Source organism: Colius striatus, chromosome 8, assembly GCF_028858725.1.
Source record: "Colius striatus isolate bColStr4 chromosome 8, bColStr4.1.hap1, whole genome shotgun sequence".
Classification (NCBI taxonomy): Eukaryota; Metazoa; Chordata; class Aves; order Coliiformes; family Coliidae; genus Colius; species Colius striatus.
Window position 1 is genome coordinate 34,181,029 of NC_084766.1, and position 25,475 is coordinate 34,206,503.

Genomic DNA, 25,475 nt, shown 5'->3' on the forward strand with positions numbered 1-25,475 from the left:
TTAGAAATATATATGTGTCTGTGCTATGTTTGCAGCTAAAGACTCTGAGAACACATGAAAATCCAAAGACAAAACTGACTAGAAACGAAAGCAAAGCTTTTATTCTGCCTCAGCTAAGAGAAACAGAAACAGTGAAGTACCAATAGCAAAAAGTTGATTCCATTTTAATCAGATTTTTTTAATAACGCCCTGTAAAAAGCAAGAGTGACACTCATTCTAAACCCGTCTAAAACTTCCAAGAGTTCACCATAAAAGTGTTTTTCTGCATGTTCGTCAGCAAAACCACTCATATGTGAGATTTCTGGGGCACAAGCTTTAAACTGAGAGCCATTTAAAATGCTTCCTGGATGAGAAGTTCCTCTCACACTGTTTTTGTATGAAAATACGAATGTCTGTTAAGGGAAAGCTGTGTGGTGCTCTGCCACCTCTGGAGTTCACTGCTCAGAAACAAGAACCAAAGGCTGCCTATTAGGCAAATTAGAAACTGGTCCAAGTACAGCAAAACCCTCTGCAAAAGGACTTCTCAAATAAAATACATTTGTGCCAAGTTACGTTCCCTTATATTGTAAACAGCAGGGTCTTCTTGGACGATGTCGTGCTATATAGTGGCTGCTTGCAAAACCCAGTGCATGAGGTAATGTGCCAAACTTCATCTGAAACCAAACCATCTTTTGTTTCCCTGGTTGATGACATTAAATAGGACAGAAATGGCTACCTGCTACCTTTCCTTCTGCTGTTCAAGTATAAATTCAATTAGCTACTTCCACGCTTAAAGAGAAGTGCCGCTGCTGAAATTGTACTCTAGTGATAATTGCAATCCAAGAGTGATCTAATTATATACAAGTCTCAGTGGCTGCATTCCCACGTTGCTTCCTACAACCCGGATTCACTACAATCCAAGTCGTAAGTGAAAGCCACATCGTTTTCATTCGTTCTCCCTCAAGACTGTGACTTTACATAGGTTTAATGAGAACTGAGTTAGTCTATTAGTAAGCTTATCATTAAAAAATGATAAGCCAGTTTCTACCTACTGCTAAATACAAAAGACCAGAAAGGCACTTCAGCTGCATGCAACTAAACCAGCTGATGGGCCAAAACGTACAAGGGAAAGAACATTCTTTTAATTAAGGTACTGGATTAGGATTCAAGCACCAGCTTTACTTTTTGGCTCTGCCACCAGTTTCCTGTGTGACCCAGGGCAAGAAATTTCAGCGCTCCACAGCTCGGTTTTTCATCTCTCAAATGGACAGTGACATTTCCTTCTCCCGGCCTCTCCTCATGTCGGTTGTAAGCTATTACTGCACACTGGCACGTTGCCTTGGACAATGAGTGTCCGATATTAATTGAAGCCTCTGGGTAGTGCTGCAATAAGAAGCTAAAACTCTCTTGCCTCCCTCGCACAGGATCCTCACACTTTTGTATTGCCACCGCTGCTCCCGTCAAACACATTTGCATCCCCGAGTAAAGCCCTGCATGCAGAGTGCTTTAATTCGCCCTTGTTTGGAAACAAAGGAGGAGGAGAGAGGAAAAGGCAGGCAACTGGGGTATCCCAAACATTCAAAGAGTAACTTTGTCCAACACAGAATATCCTGGCCAACTCCACTGGACAGATTTCCCACTAACAGTGTCAATGGACACAAGTATCCTGTGCAATACAGAGGGGCTGCCAATGACTTGCTGCTTTTTTCTTCAGTATTTTCTCTTCCCATTGTAAAAAAATTCAGTGCAATGGTTTTGCCAGGTTTGTAAATTTGAATGAGACCATCTGAGCTGAATGGGCTGTTTTAAGAAAGTCCTTTCAAGTAATTACAAGGTAAAAACTTGTGAGAATACTTCACACCTACGTTCTATCTGAAAACTACCCAGCCCTGCTGGCTCCAGGCTTTTAATTGTCAAAAGAGTTCAAGGTTTGGAAAGTTATTGGCATAAAATAAGACTGGATATTCCTAACCAGCATTGTGTCATTATTTGGCACGATTTTTGCTGGGATACCTCCCAAATCTGTGACATAATCAGAGGGTTCTCTACATACTACCATATAGTCAGATGCCTGTGTTAGTGTAATACGTTACCATGTTTAATACCATTTGCTATTACTTACACTTAATCAGCTCTGGAACCAGTTATACCATATAGGAAAAGCAATTTCAGAGGCTTTCAACTGACAGTTTTCCACACACAACTTAACCTAAAATTACAACCTGGAGTTTGTAAGATGCAGTCTACACATGCAATTGCCTCTAAACAAACATCCGTAACTCTCCACAATCACATGGGAACTGAAAATTCATAAGAAAACAGGAAAGGGGAAAAAAAAGGGCATGAAATTAACTTCTGTAGAACTGTCTTAACCAGCAAACTGTCAGAGTTTCCCCTTCTGGCCAGCCTTAATTTACTGCTTCAGCAATTTTATGCTCAACCTCCACAATCACTGCAAGCTTTCAGCAACAGAGAAACATCTGAGCTCTTTAACATCAATTCCCCTTTTAGGCTCAAGTCCCAATGCAGTATCTCTTGGAACACTCACAATAAATTCAACACAGGTATCTTAGGGTGTGTGCATTCACATACATATGTTTCCAAAGTAAACTATCACTTACACCCTTTAACTCATCAAATTAGAGTGCAAAAAGGAAGCAAAATAATTAAGTACACAGAACTCCAAAGTGCAGGTTGTGACTTGCAGAAGTCACACTTGGGTTTCTGCTTTCACCTCTCACAGGGCTATAGCATCAGAAAATGCTGAATACTCACCCCTGGAAAACCAGGGCTCCTTTTGGGTGCCATTGACTGGGTACCCAGCACCCCAAATCACTAGTCACTTTTGAAAAACCTCACTATTTACTTTAATGCGTCTCTATAGGGAAGGAATAGACATTTAAATAAATGACATAATCCTTATTACCATTCCCCTCATTCATGCAGGTCACTATAATTTACTGCCAGGAAAAATAAAACTTCTGCATAATATTCCTAATGTAAGACATTCAAAAAACTCAGAGGGGGAGAGGAGGTGAGAGGGTTTCTGACAAATATTTGCTCAAGTGACTGCAACACCCATAAATGCATTTGCTAGGAAAAAAAATAGGTGAAGGAATTTATGGTCAACATGAAACATGACAGATTGGGACTGGGTGGCATGAGGAAAAGGAGCAGGGGACAGAGTAGGAAAGGGGAATTTTTAACCAGTTTTGTTTTGGAAAGGAAAACATCCAGTATTGCAAAACTTTTTCCTCAGAGGTAGCCCACTAAACAACAGTTTTAAGCAAAACCAAAGTTGAGTCAGTCTTAAGCTCCCTAAAGGATTAAAACAAACAAACAAAAGTCCTTTAAGAACTCCCACAACTCATCATCTGCTTACATTCTTCCTGGGACAGGCTCTGTAAATCCAGCCTTGTCCCTGGCCAGCCCACGCAAGACACCCACGCCCTCCAGCAAGGTAATCAGCAGAGGACAGAGGCACCCAAAACATCATTTAATACCAACTTCTGGCAGCCGTTGCTGCTGCACCCTTCATAAACTTTGTTTAAACAAGTGTTCAAACACAAATGGCTTTACCAGTCGCTTGGTTCACCTCAACGACACCCATCGCTCACTCTGCCGAGGATGACAAAATATTCCCAAGGCTATAAAAATCCTCTTTAAAGAAAAGACCTTATGTGTTGATGACATAATACCAAGTACAGGTGAGCTGAAGGGTTCAAAAGCTGGCTTTGATGACTGAAACGTATTGGGATTGGTGGCAGGGCTTCAGTCTGCCAGCATCCTCATCACAAAATTCTCTTTATCCTCCTCTGCTCCACAAAGGCTGAGCTCTCGCTGGCATTTGTGGTGGTAATGTTTTCATTTCTTGCTGCCTGTGTAGCTCTCATTCATTTTCAGGTCTTCAAGACCCACCTGGACGTGTTCCTATGTGACCTGACCTAGGCAAACCTGCTTCTGCAGGAGGGTTGGACTAGATGATCTCTAAAGGTCCCTTCCAACCCCTACCATTCTATGATTCTATGATTTTCTTTTGGATTGAAGGCCTTCTGCAGATTTAAGTGGTCTCAGACAAAATAAAGACACTACTTTTAAAGACCATCCAAAAACAGTGTGAGGGATGCATATTTACTCATGTAAAAACCAATCAAGAAATAGGGAAACTTTGTCACTGTTTTGGTCCTGTAAACTCAATCTCAGTGGGGTTCTCCACAGCAAGTAAGTTGGGCTGTCAGTCACTAGCCAAAAGTAGCTTACAATTATCAAATTCACATTTGTTTTCAATACTGATTGATCAAAAATGTTTTATCCACAGAGCTTGTGGTGATCTGATCACCTCACAAGACTGGAGAGAGCAAAGCCCGTGCAAGACATACTTCACAGAATGGTTTGGGTTGCAAGGGACCTTTAAAGATTATCTAGTTCCAATCCCACTGCCATAGGCAGGGACACCTTCCACTAAAGCAGGTTCTTCAGCAAATGCAGCTCAGGTCTCCAAAGGCAGTACCAGTAGATCCTATTCGAACACCTAAATTGATTACTTTTGGCCAGCTTTGCCTTCAGAGTCAGTAAAACTGCTCACACCCATCCAGGCTAATCAGCAAGAGTATGGGTGAACAGAACTGGTTCCTGAGATTTCAAGCCCTAATTTAGCTAAGCACTTAAATAAATATCTGTAAGCCTTATTCAAGTCAACAGGATTTTTGTATTATTAAGTTAACATTATTAAGCATGTCCTTAATGGTCCTGCTGAACCACAGCTCTTTGCTACTACAAAGAACTCACACAGCTTTTTACATTCTGTCCTCAGCTAAAATACTTCTTCAAAATTTGTGTCATCTGTGCTTCAGGGACTGCTTGGAGCCCACACAACAGGCTAGGGTCAGATCCCTGTTATACTGCTGTGAATCCAAAGTACCTTTCCTCAAGCTACAGATCTGCACTACCTTCAAAGCTTTTCATTGCTGAATAAAAAAAGAGTTAACAGCAATCTCAAGGATCACTTGACAGTTTTCCTACCTGCAGTTATTAAAATGTGTGTTAACATAATTGTAGAAGTAATAATTAAATTGTAATACTAATGATTAAAATTGCATCAGTGTTTATTATTTGGTCGTCATGGTAAGCTTGTATGTGTATCACAGCAACAGGAATTCACTTGCACACATGGATATTACACCTTTGCCAAGACATGGGTAGATTAGTCTTACAGACATGAGCGAGACAGACGAACACACAAAAGTTGAGCAGCAATTGGTTATAGAGTTAAATCTTATCCTCACTGTAAAATCATCTCCAAAAGCAAGCCAAAAATCTATCAGCTTAGTTCTAAATGTAACAATACTGAAACTCATCCATTAAAAACATTGCTTTCCATGTGGCAGAGCTTTACTTACCAACAACATCGAGATGGTACGTGTGGTTGATGGATCCATACTGGTTTTCAACTATGCACGTGTAATTTCCTTTGTCAGACGGGACCACGCTCTCCATGATGAGGCTCCAGTGCTGGTTGCGGACCTGGTGGGTTGGAACCAGAGAGGTTGGCAACTTGACCAGCATAGTTTCACCCTCTCCTCCTCCAAAAGAGTTGTTCCTTGGATAGCTAACCTTCTGTAATCCCTGTTTAAAAGTCTGTTCTGTGCTCATTTAACACAGCAGTACTTTACTTAGGCCTGTTCCACTCCAGCAGGGCTGCAGCAGTGAAAGCTTTCACGCATTCTGCCATCATCCATTTACCTCATCCTCAATCAGTGCACACTCAGTCCTACCAGCCTCACAAGGATGGCACCAATTAACAGCAGATGTCTTACCAGGCTTTACCTCTCAATCCACTCTAAAGTTAATTCACACCCTCAGGATATTCCCCATCTGTCTCCAAACAATCATCCGACAATATTAACTACCCACCAGCAATGCAAGATGGATATGATCCCCTAATATCCAGGTCTGTGTCTTTAATAGCTCAATTACACAGCCCATGTTTTGGAGAAACAAAGCAGAGAAGGGCAATGGTTTGGGATCCCTCCCACAGACACCTTGAACAGCCACATCTCTTGCTGCCCTGGGGTATCATAAGAAAGAAACGAAGATACTGCCTCATGAAAAAAAGTCTGGAAAATCCTCACAGAAGCAGAGCATAAGGATATACACTTATTTCATGTACAAGCCTTCTTGGACAGAATGTATCAAAGGTGCTGATTCTGTTCCCATTTGAACTCCAAAGGAGCGTTGGCATTGGTCTTGTAGAAAATAGAATCCAGACCCATCCTGGAAGGATATAAAGTCATCCGGTACACATGTATATTTCCTGCATCGTATGTTGGCTCCCAAAATGACCTTTTGCTGGCTATCCACTAATCCCTTGTTTTAGCATTACATTTTTTGACAAAGAGCTCAGAAACCTTAACGTTATGTAGCTGTAATGTACGACTTTTAAACTGCAAAGTACGTACTTCAGCAAATGGAATAAAAATACAGTCTGTTACAGTCATTTTAATCAGCCAAATGGAAAGTAGTAATTCAGTGCAGTACACCAGAAAAATTTATGGACCATCTAGTGACACTTCCAGTAACCATACATTCTTAAAAGATCATTACAACTGTAGGTCTGAAATTCTGCTTTGTGCCTGATGGTTATGTGAGTCCTTATCCATCAGGAAAAGGCTGCACAGGGCTGCATCCCTAGGGCCAAGAGCTTAGCCCTTGACACTTGCTGGAGGTATAAATGCCTGCAGCTCAAAGCTTGGAAGAAGAGCCCTCTCTGTAAGGAGCTCCTGGTTTTCCAGCTAATAATCAGCTCATTAGCTAGATATAACTATTACTGTCCAGTTCTGGGCTAATTGTATTAGCTGATAAGTAGCCACGTGCACTTTGAAAAATAAAGCAAGCATAGAAGAGGCTTCAACAGCAGAGGAAGGGCATGAATGCTTGCATAATGTCACACAAATGTGTGACACAACCTCAACATCTCCAGCCCAAACTTCCAGCCAACACTCTCCAGCCCCTGCTCTCGATAGTATACATCAAAACCATACACTGATGGGGGTTTTTTCACCCCTCACACTAAGAACAGCCAAGAAATAAGTTTATAAAGCCAGAAAGAGTTCATTAGTGTTATTTAATTGTCTCATTGTTCTGCTAAGCAACCTTGAAAGTCAAAGTTTGGGTCAGGAAAACCCAATCTCATAAACCATTGGCAACTAACAAATACAACAGCTGCATATTTTGAATATTTTACTTTTTTATGAGCTATTTCGAAGGACACTTGGGTCAAAGCGACCTAAAATTTTTGCCATCACAAGTTACATCATACTTGTCAGAGTCAGAGCAAGTGTTTTTAACCAATTTGACTGCAAACAGGAAGAAAAGATCATGGTTCCACTAAAGTTAAAATAAAATAAAAACTGGTAAGAAGCTGTAAGTAATTAATTTGATAGGGAAGCACAAGAAATTGTTTAGCATTCAACAAGAAAACATAACTAACTTACAGCCAGAAGTGGATATACTGGATGGCAATATTATAAAGTATTCATTCAATTTCCCTTCTTGTAACGCCAATGAGAAGAGATAATATCTTCACAATAAAACAACAGCTTAAACTGAAGAAGCTTGAGCTAAACAACTGCTGTAGGGGCCCAAAGCATTTATGACACATCGTCACACCATTGCATTTATGTCAGGGATCTGGATACAACTAGATTCAGCATGCTGGTTGCTTTCTGGTTACAAGTGCATCACTGCAAAGCCCAGAAATCTCCCCTTTGCTGGGGATGACAGTATCTTCTCCTGCTGAAGACTCCAAAATTGAACCTTTTGTTCTCAGACAGGCCACAGTCCTGCCTCATCCCTGCAACACCCTGATCACAACAGGCTTGTGTGGTCTTTAGGGCCCCTAGAGCCAAAAAAGGGTGACTGTGGGCCTCAGAACTGGTGCCATTGCTGACAACCAGTACCAAAATCACACCAGTTTATATAAAGCTAGTTTCAGAAGCAGTTCCAAGTGCTTCCACAGGACACAGGCCTTACACTGACCTCCTGCGTATGGATGAACTGCAACAGTGACATTCATTTGGGGGGGAAAAACACACAAAATGAACCAAACTGAACCAAAAAGAAGCAGCCCACCTTTGTAACTGAAGTTGCAAACAGATGGTCTCTTTGGCAATGGAGGTTTAAGCCACTAGTTCTTGGTTTCTCACTAAGGCTGTTTTAACTCAGGACACCAGTACTACAGCTCTCCAAATATTCCCTAATAAGCTTCCCTGGGAAATATCAACTGAGTCCACTTAAACTGTTTAAATATGACCTGAGCTCATTTGGCAGACAGAACATATTAGGGAGCTCATGTGAACTAATCCACTAAGAAAAAACTCCACAAGAGTAGCAACGAGCCGACAAGGATGGGAGCATCCTCAGCAGGCACATGGCGTCCAGCACAAGTGTCCAAAGACAGATATTCTTCAGTTGTAGGAAACCTTTCCAGCTCTCCAACTTGACCAGGTCCTTGCCTGCTATTATGCTGCTATTTCTACTGGTTTTTTTTCCTCTGAAGCTCTACTTCATATTGAGTTCTTTCAACATCCTGGAGAATACTCACACAGTTCCACTCACTCCATCACTGGGTGTTCAGGGTACCCTTTTCTTGGTATAGGGAAATTCAGGGAGAAACTGCATTCCACGGATGCTAAACCACAGCTTGACCCCTCAGATAATTTGTCACCACAGTTTAGTAACTGCTTTTGCCCTCTTTTAATTGCTTTGCTATTTACATGTTTTATCTGCATTCCACACATAAAAATGGTGCTTCATTGAGATTAAAAGAACATATAACATCAACATGGCTTTTTTCTGACAACAAATAGATACTTCTAGCAAGTTACTGAGGTGTTTTTTTTGGGCCATCTTCTCCAACAAATTTTTAACCAATTCTTCCAAACAGTCTCTCTAAACAACTCAACTTTGAAAATATCAACAGCCAATGCATACAACTCTACCCTTAAGATATGGCTTGAAGGTAACAAACTGGAACCCAAGTGCCAAGAAATATTGGTCAGAAATCTAGGAAAGGATTCTTTGAATGTTTCAAAGAAATGTTTTGCTTTTGAAGTATCATACAAAAAATTGGGGACAGTTCTGTTTAGTTTACAAATACATGTCTTCAGTGAACAGATACATCAGGGAAAGTTGTCACTTAGCAAAAAGTAATGGGAAAAAAGGGTCAATTTTAAATGAATTTCAAAAGAATCATACTTTGGTTTGTAATCTTTCCTTCCCCACTAAAATAATCACAGTTCATACAAATACTGTTAGTCCTCAAACAGAGAGAACAAGTGCAGAACAACCATGCAGGAGCCATAGGCTTTTGCAGTTCCTATAGAGGCAGAACTCTTTTTTTACTCTGTATTTACCTGGCTGGATTTAAGTGTGTTTAAGACAACTGTAGTGATGAAGCTTATCAAAATGCATATGTGAAAACACACACCTGTTAATACTTAAACAGTAACAACTGATAGAAGTACATTTGCTTTCTGGGTGGTGTACAGAAATGTAAAGGCTCCTGTGGTGTCAAAAGGATTGAGATTATTCAAAGAACTTACAGAATGTCTTTAAATGCACAACCAAGAGTGATCATCACTTTCGAAACAGATTAAAAAAAGAGACTAAAAAGGATTTAGACATTCAATATCTAATCCCTTATTCCTTGCTGTAGGAACTTTGTGGATACCTTGAAAAAAAATCTTTAAAGGTTTGATTTTGAAATTCACCACCTAGAATTAGTCACAGTAGAGGAATTTCACTCTGGAAGCTATCTTGGCCAGCACATACTCCCTTCTGCTAGAGTGCAAATTGACTCAAGACATTCCCCAGTCAGAAGGACAAAGCCTTACAGGTCACTATCTGATTTTGATAAAGAGAACACAAAGAAGAGATTTCTTAGCTCAAGGCAGTGGGAGAGGGCTGGCTGGAGGATTATTGGAAAGCTTCACATGTTCCTTCCCCTTGCTTTGCTCTTAAACATCCTCAAGTGATGATTGTCTCATCCGGATGGATGGTGCTACATCAACTGGTGATGGCAGATGCAGGCTTGGTTCCAGCTATTCTAGTTGCTCAAAGTGTTATGAATATGGAGAAGTCCAGCACAAATGCTTTACATACAGCAATACCCAGATCCCAGACAAGCTAGCAGAGAAGAACTAGGAGCTGCTGTGATCTCTGGCTGAACACAGACCAATGTGGAAAGGCTCAGTCCTTTCTGAGGATTCCTTCATTCCGTTTGTCAGTGTAAAAGCATCAAGAAAATATAACTTGGGAATAATTTTGAGTAATCCCACAGTGACCTCATCCTGCCTCTAACAAAAAGAGGACACAGACTCCAGCAGCTCTGGAAGTCTCATTCTTTAACAATCATCCACTGAAACCAAGCTTCCAGTTTAAAACAACCGTTATTCAAAACACTGACATAATCTAGAATATATATAGATTTGGTAAAGCAGAATGCCAATAAGTAAATGCTACCAGATCATTTAAATGGGATGTATTTCTGAGCAACAACAAAATTAAAATCCATAGCTGTCTCCTCTCATTTTTCCTTTAGACTAAAGAGATGTAAGAAGTTAGCTTTAAAACTACAGATGTATTATTCACATACCCAGCTGGATTAAGAACAGGTATCTGTGGTTTCTTCCCAGAGTACATCCCTACCTAGGAAATGGTATACTTTTAACACATGAGTAAAAATCTAATTTGTGCCACAAGTCTAAGTGAACTCACCCAGACCCCTAACACAAGCTAGCAGTGTCAGCACAGAGCCCAGCATGGACTGATTTCACCCTCCCAAACCAGAGATCATCAGGTTGCAAGACACATTTTCCTTCACAGTTTTCAAGACTGATACCTGCATTTCCCCTTCATGAGACATAAAGGGCTCAAATAATATCTCTGTTAGTACTGAAACAGTTACTATTATTTTCCAAGATAGGACTAGTTTGGTTTGTTTGTTAGGTATTTTTGTAAAAGAAAAGAAGAGGTTGAAAATCACCTTCGTTAACACTCCTTAGCCTCATGAAAGGCAGAAGGTGTTGCCAGGTATACATTCATAAGCAACAGTAATTTATGGTGTAAGCAAACATAGATGGAAAAGTCTACTTAGATAATTAATGTTCATGCAGGGAGACTTTCTGGGCTTTGCTCTCTGCTAACAAAAATGCTGGAAAAATTGACACTTTCTACAGTAAATCTAGCTAGAGAGGAAAGGAGACTACAGCTTGTCCTCCTCTGCACTGGAAAACATTTTTTTGTATCAAGCAGGTTCTGAGTCAACAGCACATGAAGAAATATACACACTGGCTCCATCGTGGCATCACAAATCACAGCACCCCAAAAATACTGCAGTTGCTGGGGTAAGGCAGTGGTATGTTACTAGGGGAGGCAGCCCCCAAGACTCAGCCTTGAGCTCACTGCTGAAAAAGTCAGTTAACTCCTGCCTTAATTATCAATGCAAATTGCTCTGAGCTCCTCAGCAGAGGTTCTAGGCTGGGGCTTACAACCCTGTGACACACTAACTCAGAAACTTGTCATCTTTGGATACGCAGGGAAGCCCCAGACTGCAGAAGAGTTTAGGGTAACTCAGAAATGCAGGGCAGAATGGCAATGCCTGAACAGCAATTTGGCATCAAAATCACTTACTTCCACTCCCTGTGAGAAGCAGGATAAGATGACCGAATCCTGACTTCTGACCTGACCTAAGCAGATACCAGGAGGTTAAAGGTCCGTGCACTAACACACAGACTCCCTAAAATTCTCCCTTAATCAGTAACCACCAATCTAGAATGAAACATCTAATCTGAAGCTGTTTAAAATTCAAACAAACCCTTCTAAGTAATTGCTGTAACTTTCCCTCAAATTCTGCTTCCCATGGTTTCACAGACCATAAACTCTATAGAAAATAATAACTTTTGACTTCCAACCTTTCCTTTATTAAATTGCCTACAGTCACCAGACTGGATGGTCGTGTTTTTAACAACGCAGATAAAAAACAACAGAGTAAAATCAGTCTTATTCTGCTTTGAAAAGTCACTCTTTCGTTCTAAAAGTCAGTCTTGATTAAAAAAAAAACCCTTAGCTGCAGTGCTATGCTATAAGCTTGAATTTGAGTTAAAAAAAGTAGAATTAATGCTCAGTAAGTACCAAAGAAACCACCCAGTTCCCAAGAAGAAAACACACACCATTATTTTTGCTTCTATGCTTGATCCAAGGACTTTGTTGACTTCAGCAAGTGTTTAGAGTTGTTTAAAAAAACCCAAGTTTGGTCAAGACCAGAAAATGCAAAATCAGACCATGAGATCTTACCTTATATCCACCAATACGATGCTCTTGTTTAAACTCCTTCCCATTTTTCAGCCATCGCATGGTCGGTGTTGGGTTTCCCATCGCTGGACAACGAAACTTGACGGTGTTTGCAGCCGGCACTGCGTGAAGCCTCTTCTCCATTTTGTCTGTATGTGTCCAATAAGGTGCCCCTGGTTCAGAGAGACACATCCAGAAAGATCAGCTTTTGGAAACATGAGGTCCTTTTCCAGCCCCTTCCACAGATTTGGTTTAAGTATGATTTAAAAAGAGTACATGACTGGAAATTGTGTGTTGCAAGTGTTGACCAGAATTTTGCAAACGGCTCAGTCTGCAGCTTTGAATACATAATTTATGACAGAATTCCAATAATTAGCCACACACAGATACCCTTTGTTTTGTGTATGTCAAGTCAGACAGAGGGACCAAGTCTGAGACAGATTCAAACGATCAGACGCTTTTGTCCTCAAGTTACTTTGTCCTTCAGTTTCAGCCCTTGAGTTACAGTGAGCACTCAGCAAACTTTGAATTCTTGGACCTTGATTGTGAAGCCAGACAGACCATGTCAGAAAACTTGTTAGAAGCATCAGTCTTAACCTTCTCTCATCTGTTAGGAGGAGGATAACATACATACCTACCTGTGACAGTGCACTAAAACTCACAGCATATGACAAAGTCAACTGTGCTGTTACAATCTTAGAAACCACCCAAATGTATCTACAAATGGAAAATATTTCTGAAAGCTTAACCAAAGAGGAAGAAACCAAATGAGCAAATGTGGATTGGCAAAACTCAGCAATAGCATTGATCATTTTGCAGAGATTTCCCACTCTCACGAGTCTGCCAAAGCCCAAATGTTCAGTGATGTCCAACATTGTGGCACAAACCCAGAGTGTATGTCTTGGCTGTATTCACTGAAGTGATTGTTTTTACCAGCTCCTAACAAGCTTATCCTGGCTCCCACTGCCCCTTGCCATGCCCTGGACCAGCCTGCTCCCACATGAGAAGAGTATAGAACACCACTCTCTCATCCAGGTTCTCAATCATCTGTCATATACCAATGTGGGAAACACAAGCAGATCAAAACATTCAACTATCCATCTGCTTTTATCCTCCAAGAACTAGTAGATAGATCCATACACAGGGTTATGCTCTCAATTGCTGCACCACTTCAGCCTACATTACACAGTGTCTTCATGGCACCGCTTCATTTGTCTCACCATAACAGCTTCTTAAAAGTTAAAGATTCATGATCTGTTTAATAGTAGGAAACGTTAATTTCTTTTACAATGGAGTTTTCCTGAAGCAAATCAGATTAGTGTGGAATTTTTAGGACTAGAGGGGTCCAGAAAAATAACTCCATTTCTCTCAGCCCTGTTTCATTTCCTTCATTAGCAGCCTAACACCCCACTATAAATAAACTCTTCCGTTCCTCAAATATTTATAGCAGTCCTTACAATTGGTGCAAACTCAGAAATCCTGCCATCCCCCTCTCTAAAAAAAAATACAGCTGCATAGAAAATACATGAAATAAATCCTTTAACAACATCTCTCTCAGTATAAAGAAACCATTCTAAAATCAAGTCTCATAATGATGTTAAGAACGATAAGCGATTTGCCTTATTTTTTTTTGCCCGAAGTGGCAATTAAGTGTTAAAATTAATGAAGTAGAAAAGCAAAGCATATTTGTGCATGTAATCAAAAGAGAAAAATCAGGTAACTATCGAAAATGTAATGGCAACACTAAGAAATTGTTACCCAGGCTGAAGTGAATTAGACATGCGAGGAAAATCACTCTTAACATTATTTGCTAAAACCAGGAACACATTAAAACAACAGAAGACTTTAAACAAAGCCAGCCAGAGGAATTAATCACTACATGCAAAGACCAAATTACATTACAAGCACACCCAGGGAAGGCAGAATTGCATTTTGGTATTGATATATTAAAAGGATATTTTCTCTGGACCACTAAGGCAACATAAGGTGACCACTATTGGGGCCTATTCACAGCTCCCACAAAGTCAAAGCAAACCATGGCAGGACAAAGCTAATCAGCCATCCAAACCAGTTATACTGGTATCTCAGAGAGAGCAGAGTGCCTAGATTTGATCCCAAATGGGCAATGCCAACTCAGCAATCCAGCAGCCACTATGGTCACTTCTCATCACGTCCATCACACACACCTTCTCACAGGTACAGAGCATGAAAAGCTTGGATGCAGTCACTGGCAAGCACAACCTTTGAACCCCAGGCTGGATGGACCAAGCCCTGCAGAAGCTCTCACCAGGGTGTATAAGTTGGTCAGGATCCAGCCACCAACTGTTGCCCAAACAAGGCTGCTTCATGTAGCTAGGTTTCTCCTGCATTACAGTGCAGCTCATCCTTTAGTTTTCTTGTATTTAACCACCCCTCACCCTTTAAAAAACTTTGCTTCTGGAAGACTTGTATACAACAAATGCATAGTAAGGAAAAGCTTGGCTCTATAGAAAAAATGGGAGCAGAGAAGAGGCCAGGAGGATGCAGGCAGGAGAGGCAGCTCAGTTCCATGCCACAGAGGGAGCAAGACAAGGAAACTCCCTGGGCTGGGAGAAAGGACTCTGCTTGAAAATCCTCCCGTTGCACGACCCTCAGCATAACCTGCAATGCTCCTGAATTACAGGTGAGCTTGGAGAAAAACATGAGGATGTCACACGTTGAATGCAACATCTCAAAATGCTTGGAGACTTCCTACCCTATTTCACTGGGTAGCAGCAGTGTATATTGCCATAGCCTCAGTATCTTCAAGGGAAAAGAGAAAAAGGCAGCAACACCCACAAACCCCTAACGCTCACCTTCATTTTGTGCTTTCATACCGTGACTGACCCAATTGTGACGTGGCACTTCTCTTAATATATTCAACTATCACAACCTAAAAGCACTTTTTACTGCTTCTGTTTGTCTTGAGAGGAAAAACATCCATATTCACCCAAATCAATAATGGTTAGCAGTAAAACAAGCATATACCATGAAGTGTCAAGCCCTCTTACAGACCGTGTCCATCGCATCCCACCCCATCTTTGCTGACAGGACAGGTGGAAGCGGGCAGCACCGCTGTTAAAAGCTCACAGTAACAACAGGACAGGCTCTGGCACGTAGCAGCAAGAAGCAGCAGGGGAACGGGTGGGAATTCCTGATTGCTTTTCGAGCTCTCATTAGTGAAGAAAATATCCTGCTGACCCACACTGCACTCCAGTGCAAATACATTACATCTAATCAGGCAAATCTCCTGCATGTGAAATTGAAATTAGGCAGCCCATGGGACCACTTCACTTCAAGACTCCTCGATTTTTACTTGGACTTATCCAATACAAAGATACACGAAAGTAGTGAACTCTAAGCCTGCCTGACACACACCTCGAGCAGGCAACAGCATGCCTGAAGTGACCACATCAAACCCCCACAATGTTTCCAGTACTATTGTGTTTGACCTTTAATTAAAAAACACTTCGAGGCAACATCCAATTTTTGCTGCTCCCTTGAGTAGGTTTCCACCCCACAGGATTTGATGGCTTTGAACCTTCTTTCATCCTTTCTGAAATTCTTCAAGCCATGAACAGCATATTTTAACTTGTTCTGACCAGTTCCAACTGGCTTTGACTGGTTCAAATCAATTCTGACTGGGTTTGACCTGTTTCAACCACCTCCAGCTTGTTCAAATCAGTTCCGACAGATTTTGGACAGTTCCAACTGGTTCAGACCAATTCAAACTGGTTCTGACCGTTTCTAAACGGAACGTTCCAACCAGTTTCAACAGGTTTTGACCAGCTCTAACAGGTGTCAGTCAGCTTCAATCAGTTCCAACTGGCTCCTACCAGTCCTGACCTGTTGCAACTGTTTCTGGTTGGCTTTGACCGGTTGCCAGCCCCCTGAGCAGGACAGGCTGGGGTTGACGTGCAGAAGAGCAGCTCTGCAGACATGGACCTGAGAGTGCTGGTGGGCTGCAAACTAAACACAAGCCAGCAATGTGGCCTCATGGCCAAGAAGGCCAGTGGCCCAGGCTGCCCAGGGCAGATGTGGAGGTTCTCAAACCCACCTGGACACATTCCTGTACCCCCTGATCAAGGGGAAGCTGCTGTAGCAGGGGGTTGGGCTGGGTGAGCTCTGGAGATCCCTTCCAACTCCCACAATTCCATCATTCTATGATTACATTTAGATACTTCTTGTTCGTGGTGCAAATTTATCATTGCTTGGCCTAGAATAAATAGTTTAAAGAGTAGTAAGGAAAAAGAGGCATAAAGCTGACTAAAATTCCGGGCTACCCAGGGGTCTCCAGAGTAAATTACTGCTAGTGGATCTCAGTGCCACCATCATGATAACTGCTGCCTTGCCAGCACCAAGTCAGGATTATAGAAATCCCTTACCTGCTACCTCTCAAACTGATGACAATGAGTCAATAAGTACCAACAATGTCTTCTCCACTGTTGCCAATAGGAACTGATGCTAATCAGCCCTTTGTTATACAAAGCTAAGTCTCAGGTCAACATCTCTGGAAGTAGCCTTCTAGAACTAAGCTAAGGCACTTCTTTAGGGTAATGGAGGGAAAAACTGAGTTGTCAATGAAGTCATTTTGTGGAGAGATGACTATTTTTCAGTGGAACCCATCCTGCACCTTCCCCACAAGCACTAATCCCTTCAACAAAAGCTGGAAGTAATAAAAAGCTATTCAGGATGCAGTCTGGAACAAATCTACCACAGCGTTTTTTCAGACAGTTAAAATATCTGTCAAGCTCAAAGGACACCAAACACAGAGAGAGATCTGCTCTGCCTGCCTTTCACTTCAAAATACACACAGGGCAAGTGGCCAAATACACGTGTGTACACTTGAGTGCCCTCCTCTCCCAAGAACTCCTCACAGCTACAGCCTCTGCTGACTTCCAGAGCTGTTGCATTTTTCTGGATGGCCTTCAAAACGGCACAGATTTCCTCAGCAGTCTCTCTGACTGAGACTGAAAACCTTGGCCCCTGCGAAATATATTTGTAACAGAGGCAAAGAAAATAAAACAGCTTAAAAGAACGCTTACCATCGTAAATAAAACAGCTCTAAAAGGTTTGCTTTAGTTTTAAACATGCAGGAATGAGAATGCCAAGGTTGAGTTTCCTGGGGAAGGCACTGCAGCCATTTCCTGCCTCATCACATCATAATTAACATGCCAGGACAGCTGGACTTTATCAGAATTGTTTCATCAAAAAGGAACAACCTTTGAAGACTATGGCCTTTTGTTTCCAGTAAGGCATAACCAGGCCAATTTCCATTGCTTATCCTTAATGATCCCAGCTGTAATTTATATGTAAATTATCAGTTAAATTGTTTTAGGTCTGTGAAGCTCAAACCTTGATTCAGGAAACACAAGACTCCTACTCTTAAAAAAGCAGCAACCAAGGTCTCTTCTGAGGTCCTGGACTTGCCCAGGTTCTGCTTGATGTAGGCAGGAGAAGGTGGCAAAGGCTACTCGACCAGTGCCCACCATGTGGCATGCTCAGAGGGCAGACTTAGAGTAACCCTCAACTCCCTATTTGTTTTTCAGTCTGTTTTGCAACAGGGTATCTTCAATTAGATGTAGTCTTTGGGAGGTGATTGGAAATCCAGAAGATTCCATGGGACTCATGGGAGGGCTTAGAAGGCACCAGACACGTCAGCTTCAGCACCGCACCAAGTCCCACGCCCAGCTTTCATACAGCTCTGATCATGCCAAATCACCTTTCAGCAACCTTGTGTTAATCCAGTTACTGTGATGCAACTTTTCATTGTAAACAGCCACTTGCAGGGATGCAGTGCCATGACCATTCTTCATTTCCAGCTCTTCCCACAAAGCGCTCAGACACCGGGAGGAAGGCTGCAGCTTGCAAGAAGCCCCAGCGGTGTATGGGCACCTTCTAAGAGGCCATCTCATGGGAACTTGTTTGTGCAACGCTTAGCTCAGGAGCAATCTGGCTTCTTGCAGTTTCCTCCCTTCTGCACCGTGAGAGTTTGCACTCTCCTGAGCACTGGAGACATTTAAAGGTTTGTGCTCCAGAGGCATCTTTCATGCCGAGCAGGGAAAGTGCGACTGGCCCCTGCTGAAGTGCACAGCCCACCCCTGGCAGACGGAAATTGTCAATGGCCTTTCACCAGCTCCTGAATCAAGATTGATTAACAGTAGCTTAAAATGACATCTCACATTACAAGAACATCACTAGTGTTACAGGGGACACCGTTGGGTAGTTCTCTCTCCTATGTGAAAGGGCAGGAATCATTACCACAACCTTACAGAGTACAGTTGCTTTGAGATCAAGCCCTTTTCCTTTCCTTTTTTCTCCTCACTATACACACTTCCAGAAGCCATTTGTGCTCATGCCAAATCACCAGAGTCATCAGCACACATCAGAAGCACAACTGTCTTTGTTAACACACCAAAAATATTGCAAGCCTTTTTCTGACCACCACCAATAAAGCTCCAAAGCAATAACAGACATAGAGATGCTTCCTAAATGGAATTTCTCCCCACGAGTCCCTTTCAGGTGAATGCTAACATTGCCTAGCTTGGTGGGTTTTGCCCAGACAACTTCTTTCAAAAGCAGTGTCCCTTTTTCAAAGTCCTCAATTATCTTTGCCACCACATTCCTTTGTCAGAGCAGCCTCCAGCTGCTTAATCTCAGCCACTTCAAGCTGCACCTGTGAATCAGACCGGGTTAATCACACTAACAGATGGCAGGGGCCAAACAGGCAGCTAAGACCTTATATCATTTTAAATAGCATCTAATGTTTCACAGCTTCAGACCAGGGGCATATACAACAGCAACTAACTAGGGGAGCTGAAACCGGCGCTCGTACTTTATCATCTGAACAAGGGTTTCAAGCATACAGTGGAGCTGCCAGTTACCAATCAGGCTGAGAAGCAAATATACTACCTGGCTACTGCCTTCGCTAACTAGCTGACATCTCCCATGAAGGATTTCTGTGTTCTGCCTGTTATTGACCTTACCAGGCACGAGCGACAGCACACTAGCAGTCACCACACGGATTTTGCAACAGTGCAGAGGGGCATAAGGAACCAATATGAATTTTACTATTTTTTTTCCCCTGCTCTATTTTGAGCCTATTAATAGCTTTCCAAACTCTCTAAAGGGACTGAAGTTTAACATCCAGATAGGTTTAAGACTCTTAGCCCATTTTCAGCAGGCATATGTAACTGTAAATGTGGTTTTAGTGCTCGATTGCTTTATTTGCAGCAAACCTTGCAGAGAAAAGAACCTCATTGTCTCCCCAGGGAGATTTCTGCCAAGATTAAGGATTGAAGGATTTGCCTCATTAAAACTTAAAGTTCCTGTACCACCTTTAAATAAAAGGAGCCAGATCCTTGCTTCTTCTCTTAGATTTCAGCTCAGGTTCAGAGAAAGTTAGTTTATCTGTGAGAGTCTAGACTCTCATAGACTGAACTTCAATTGAGGAAGAAAGTGCAGAAGAGCTAGCACAAAGGGAGAAAGAAAGTACAGACCAGTAAAGCGTGTTTAGAAGAATATTAGTTTATTTTTCTTTTCCAAGTTATGAACTACGTGAAACAGAAAATGGAGAAGGACAAAGACACCACTATTTGACAGCCCATGCAGTTAACAATCAAGAAGCTCTGAAGGCAGGAGTGCGAGAGATGAGACATTATTTTCCACGTAGATCTTGCTAGTGACTTCTGGCAGTTTGCTGTTACTTACTCATCTGGTTCTGGTTGCTGTCATTCACAAAGTCCTCAGACCCATCATTGTCGTCTTCATCATCCCCAGATGAAAGAGCATCTGCACATTAAAAATAATCAAGTCTTTAAACCAGCCTATTTTGCAGACAGATAGACCAATATGCTACATCTAGATTATCTATCAAGGAGATCAGATGTTATGTGAGTTGTGCAGAAGCTATGGAAAAAGAAAATCCAGCTACAAAAACGTGTGTTACTCTTACTGAACTCTAACAAAACTAATAATCCTGAAATGCTCCACAGCTGCCAGAGGAAGCTTTCTAACTCCAAAAAACTTCTTTATGCCTACAATTCTTATTTCTCTTAAAGACACTCAGTTGAACAGAACCAAGAGTCTCCTGAATAAATTCTCTCTAAAGTTACAGGATGTAGGACACCCCATTTCCTCTTCTGATGAAGGGGGCAAAAAACTTGTGTTGATTCTACCAGCTTTGTCATCATCACAGCGACTCTGTATAAGTTAATCCTGTCATAGTGGCATAAACCAGAGAGCTATTCAGCAGCTGTTAATCACTAGAGATCCCATGGAGTAAAAGGAGTATATACAAACTTAGTCTCTTTCAGGGTCAGGACAAGGGAGAAAATACCTGAAATAACTACAGAACTCAGCTTAACTCACTGTGCCCAGTGGACTGTTTTGCATTATATCACAACGTGTCTTTATAGCACATTCTACAGCTTCTACATGCAAGAAAACCTATGTTGAACTCACTCACCTGTAACATTTACAATGAAGTACAGAGTATCACTGTCTAGGGTCCTAACAGCAGTGCAAGCATAGAGGCCCGAATCTCTGGGTGTAGCATCCTTAATTTGTAAGTACTCCCCAATAATGATTGTCCTATTGTCAGGCCCCAAAGGGACCCCATCCTTAGTCCAACTGATCATGACGGCGTCTTTCAATTGACAGCGCAACTCAAGCGGCTCTCCTGGAAGTGCTGAATATACATCTGGCTGAGAGATTTGGTATTTGGTTGGTGGCTCTGCGAAGGTGGAAGGAAAGGAGGGAAAAAAAAGAAGAAAGAGAAGGGAAAGGAGAGAATTTCCAACAACAGTCAGTGAAGGCCTTTTTCATCCACAGTAATCAAGTTACGTTCAATAAGTTGCATCCAGATTAGCCCAGCAATCTGTCTCGTAAAACCGAACCATACGCAGGTATGGGACAGGCTTTATTTTCAAGAAGTTGACCACAAAGCAAGCTCATTCCCTTTTGATCATGTCTCAGCAAGTGCCTCATTCCATGTGCCACAGCCCTTCTGGCTGGTCACAGCGAGCTGCCTCTGGGGAGGTGAGTGCTGCTGTACCAGGGGGCTTCGAAGAATTTGGAGGTGCCAGCAGGAATCCAAAAAGCAGATTCAGTTTTGTATCTGAGTACTCGTGGCCACGATTCAAACAAGTATTTCTCTTTCCCCATGGGATTTTGTAAGGGTTTTTTTTAAAAAATCAAAAAGACCTGAGAGAACTGCATTGGAAGAAAAGGATGGCCAAAAATCCCCTTCACTACCTAAGCTGCTAAACACGAGTTCTTCTACACGACATATATGATGTCCCACATTTTTCTCCCTGTGCCCTTCCTACAGTCTCTATATTTGCCTTCTACACTGCCAACTCTGCTCCCAGTGACAGTAAATTTTTCCCTTTTCTTCTGTTTCCTTTCTTATTTCACAGACTCTTCTGAGCAGAATACAGCAGAAATCCAGGGAACTTTCAACGTCACAGTGTATGCAGCAGCTCAAAACAAAATGGATCCCTTTCAAACCAAATTAACGAGAAGAAAGCCAAGCCACAGCCTTTTTACAGAAATTAAAAATCCTTGGAAAACTACATCTGCCTCTACTTCCCAGGGCTTCATCGCCCCTTTCCAAGATCGCTCTCAGCAAGGAGAAGGGAATCACAGCCCCAGGCACTGGGGACCATCTCCACAGGGATGCTTTTCTAACTGGTTTCTCCCTACAACCACAGCATCCCTCTCCCACAAGCCTCTTGGCCTCACCAAAACCATCATGAACAGTACATAAAGGAAAGAAGCACAAAGGCATCTTCTGTTTGCCCACAAGGAAGGTGATATCACACCTTGGCACAAATCCTTCCCACTCCAGAGGGTCTAGGATTCGAGGAGTACCAGAAGTGGCCACCACAGTGGGACACTCACGCATTTATATATTGGGTTATACTACTGCCCTTGAAAGTAGTGTGCCAGATTCCTCCTCCCACTCCTCCTGGAATCATGTCATCTCGAGGAGTTCAGCAGGAGCCTGCCTGAAGCAAAGGGGGAACCCTTGCAGGTAAGCAAAGCTTCTCCTGGCTTTTTCCTTCGGGCAAACATGGTTTTTGTCCAAACAGATTTGACACAGGCATCACACTAAGATGGTGGCCAGGAGAAGTACATAAAATCATTTAAACAAGACCAATTACGGAGACTGTAAAAATTCTTGGATTTAGATTCTATAATGAGGTCTCAACTTTCTAGCATGCAAAGTTCCATCTCAAAGTCTAAGACAGGCTACAATACAGCTTTATACTCCTTATAAATTAATTCAGTCTTGCTGATACGGTCACAAACCCACAGATCTGCAACGCAGGTGTTTCACTGAGTACTACGCTACGCTGATCAAAATCTAGTTTCCAGAAGCATGGGCTCCTTTCTGCATATATTTTGTAACAGTAATGAGTAGATTTGAGTCTGCTTGAGATATTTTTCAAATTCAGATTGTGCTGTCAAATTAAAAGGGGGAAAAAAAACAAGAGGGTAGCTGAAGCCAGCTAGCTGATTCACTTTGAAGTTTTTAAGACTTCTTTGTAATGCTCTACCTGCGGAGAAAATTTCCTTTAAAGAGTTTACATTGTGCCAACAATGGACTGGAGTCTAAAGATGTCTTTGTTGAGACTTTTTAAAAGCCACCATGAGTGAAAATAACTCAACCCTCCTTAAAGAGGCTTTTTGCTGAAGAATGCCAGGGAACTCACGGGATGGTCATGCAGGTTGCAGTGTCCTCCTGGGCACATCAGTTGTTGGCATACAATTACAAGGGAAACAATTTTCTACCTCTCATTCTTGATTTCATCTCTTTCTAAACTCCCATCCCCAAATTTACACAGTCTCTCAACACAAATCCAAATGCAAACTCAACAGCAGCAATTTCTTTCAAAATCACCAGAAAAAGAATCCTTTTACAATGCAAGTTACCAGTATACTGAAAAAAACCCAAGTTTCAAATAGGTATTAACATTTGGTAAATATTATCTTCCTTCATTTCTTTCTTTCTAGAGTATCAGTGAAGATACAGCACCGAGTGTTGTCATGAAATAATGAAGTCATGTTTGGAAATAGTGAGTTATTTCAGGTAAGCCTTTTTGTTGCCAAACTCGAATGTAGCAGCACTTAAGACTGTCACTTTTTATAATGTTTGCCTATAAACTTTTTCCAGTGTGGGTTTGAAATGGTGCCCAAAAGCAAACAGAGAACAGGTGGGATTCTGAGGCAGGAGTCCGCCCAACAGCTTCACTGCAAAAAAAGAATATCAACCAGTTTAAACAGTTCAGAAATTTCCAGCAGCACATAAACAACCAATGCTGCAAAGTTCACTGTCTCTCCAAGACACTGCATAAGAGTTTTTACAGCACTCTGAAATGTAGGGACGAATTTTGAACTCGTGTACACGCTGTGTCATCAAATCAATGGGTCCCCTGAGGCTGGCATCAGGATAACAATGAGAAATAAGGCTGCACGTTTACTTGGCTCTCTCACTTGTACCCATCCTCTGGAGACTTCAGCAGCATCCTCCTGAGTTTTCCCTTAGTAAAAAGAACTAGACGGGAAGAGGAGGAGGAGATAACCCTGCAGAGCCTGCAGCATCAAGCAAGGCTTGATGATCTGATATCACCTCCATGCTCCTGCAGCCCTCTCTGAAGCTCTGCCTTGAAGCTGCATCCTTCAGCCATCATCAGAAGGCTGTAAATCATCCCTTTGCCGGGCAAGCTCTGCACAGCCACGGCACAGTGGCACGAGGTTCCTTACTAAGCAAGTTCTCTTGCAAATCCTCTAATTGTGGCATTAGTTCCTACTGCAAATGTGCATTACCTGATGTGAATAACATCTGTCTATCACTCCTTAAAAAACAAACAAGCAAGCAACAAAGGCATGTGCAAAATTTCTGGTGGTGTTCTTAAACACCGGGGGGATGAGGGAGGGCATGTTGCTTCTGCTATTGTCTGCTCTGGGCTACATCCTTATTTGTAATAGTGGTGCACACAATGTATTTAAACTTTATAGGTGGAGCTGTGGAACAATACTGCCTTGGAAAACCAAGCTGCTGTTAAATAAACAGACGTGAACTGTTTTTTCTTTGCCTGCTCACACAGTCTCACAGCATGGTTTATGCCATCCAGCCATCAAATGGACTAAATACTGTTTATATAAAACCATGACCACAATAGAGGACCAGGGACATTCTGAATGCTCCGTTTCAGATTATTATGATAGGCAATGATATCCCAAAATCATGCTTCTGTTCAAGATTCAGTCACTGAAACGAGAGACTTAAACTTCCTTAGGTTTTAAATTATTATTATTATTTGTCTCCATTTATTACTAGCTTAACAAAGAGCTGCTTATCTTAAGCTCAAGGCATTTAGTTACTTAGTTACAGAGCCAAATAATTAAACAATCAGCTAATAGCTAACCCCAGCAAAGATTCTCACACAACTTTCCACAACACAAAAGCCTCAGACCCCATCAAGCCACTTTCACTTCAAAAGGCTTTAGTAAATAACTAAACACTCACTATAGCGTGCCCAGAAGGGTCAACAGACCTGACCTGTCAAGAATCCAAGAGGTTCATTGCAAAACTGAATGTCCCCACAGGGAACACCAGGCTGCCAACCACCACCACCACTCCTCCTCCTTCTCCTACCCCTTCTCCTCTTTATCCTGTCATTGAGGAACATCCAGCAAGACCACACTGGATGAGCAACGTGAAATGGGGGTGTCAAATGACACCTGAAGCAAAGTTTGACACGTGCCTCACAACTGCATGTCAAACCCAAGCCTTTATGCCCTTCTCCAAGAAGGAGTCACTGCAGGGCCAGGAAGCCCAGGTATCATCAGTCAGGTTTGCAACCTTCCTTCCCACCTCCCTGGTACAAGCTTCTCCCTCAATGTAAGTTGGCATGCTAATATTAAGAGTAGCTCCGTGTCCTTGCTGGGATGATCGACAGTAAACTCAGCCTACAAGAGAAATGGCCACTGGATTAAGCATGCCAAGAGTACTTCCTGGCCACAGAGACCATCTCCCACTAGCTAACAGCAAACCAAAGCCACAAAGGCTAAGCACGTCTCTTCATACAAAGGGGGACAAAATACCGTTTGCAATTCAT

The 25,475-nt window shown here is 42.0% G+C and overlaps 1 protein-coding gene across 10 annotated transcripts in view; it reads right to left on the minus strand.

The window, feature by feature from the left end:
* FGFR2 (fibroblast growth factor receptor 2) overlaps positions 1-25,475 on the minus strand; it is an 83,511-nt gene that overhangs the window by 43,040 nt on the left and 14,996 nt on the right. For 5 of the 10 annotated variants that reach the window (XM_062001649.1, XM_010199861.2, XM_010199860.2 and 2 more), the window contains 4 exons: positions 20,816-21,082; positions 20,059-20,139; positions 12,334-12,503; positions 5,379-5,502 (listed from right to left, as the gene is read on the minus strand). In XM_062001649.1, coding sequence (XP_061857633.1) covers positions 5,379-5,502; positions 12,334-12,503; positions 20,059-20,139; positions 20,816-21,082 — 642 coding nt within the window. The remainder of the gene's footprint in view (positions 1-5,378; positions 5,503-12,333; positions 12,504-20,058; positions 20,140-20,815; positions 21,083-25,475) is intronic. The other 5 variants (XM_062001654.1, XM_010199862.2, XM_062001651.1 and 2 more) reach the window with 2 other exon arrangements.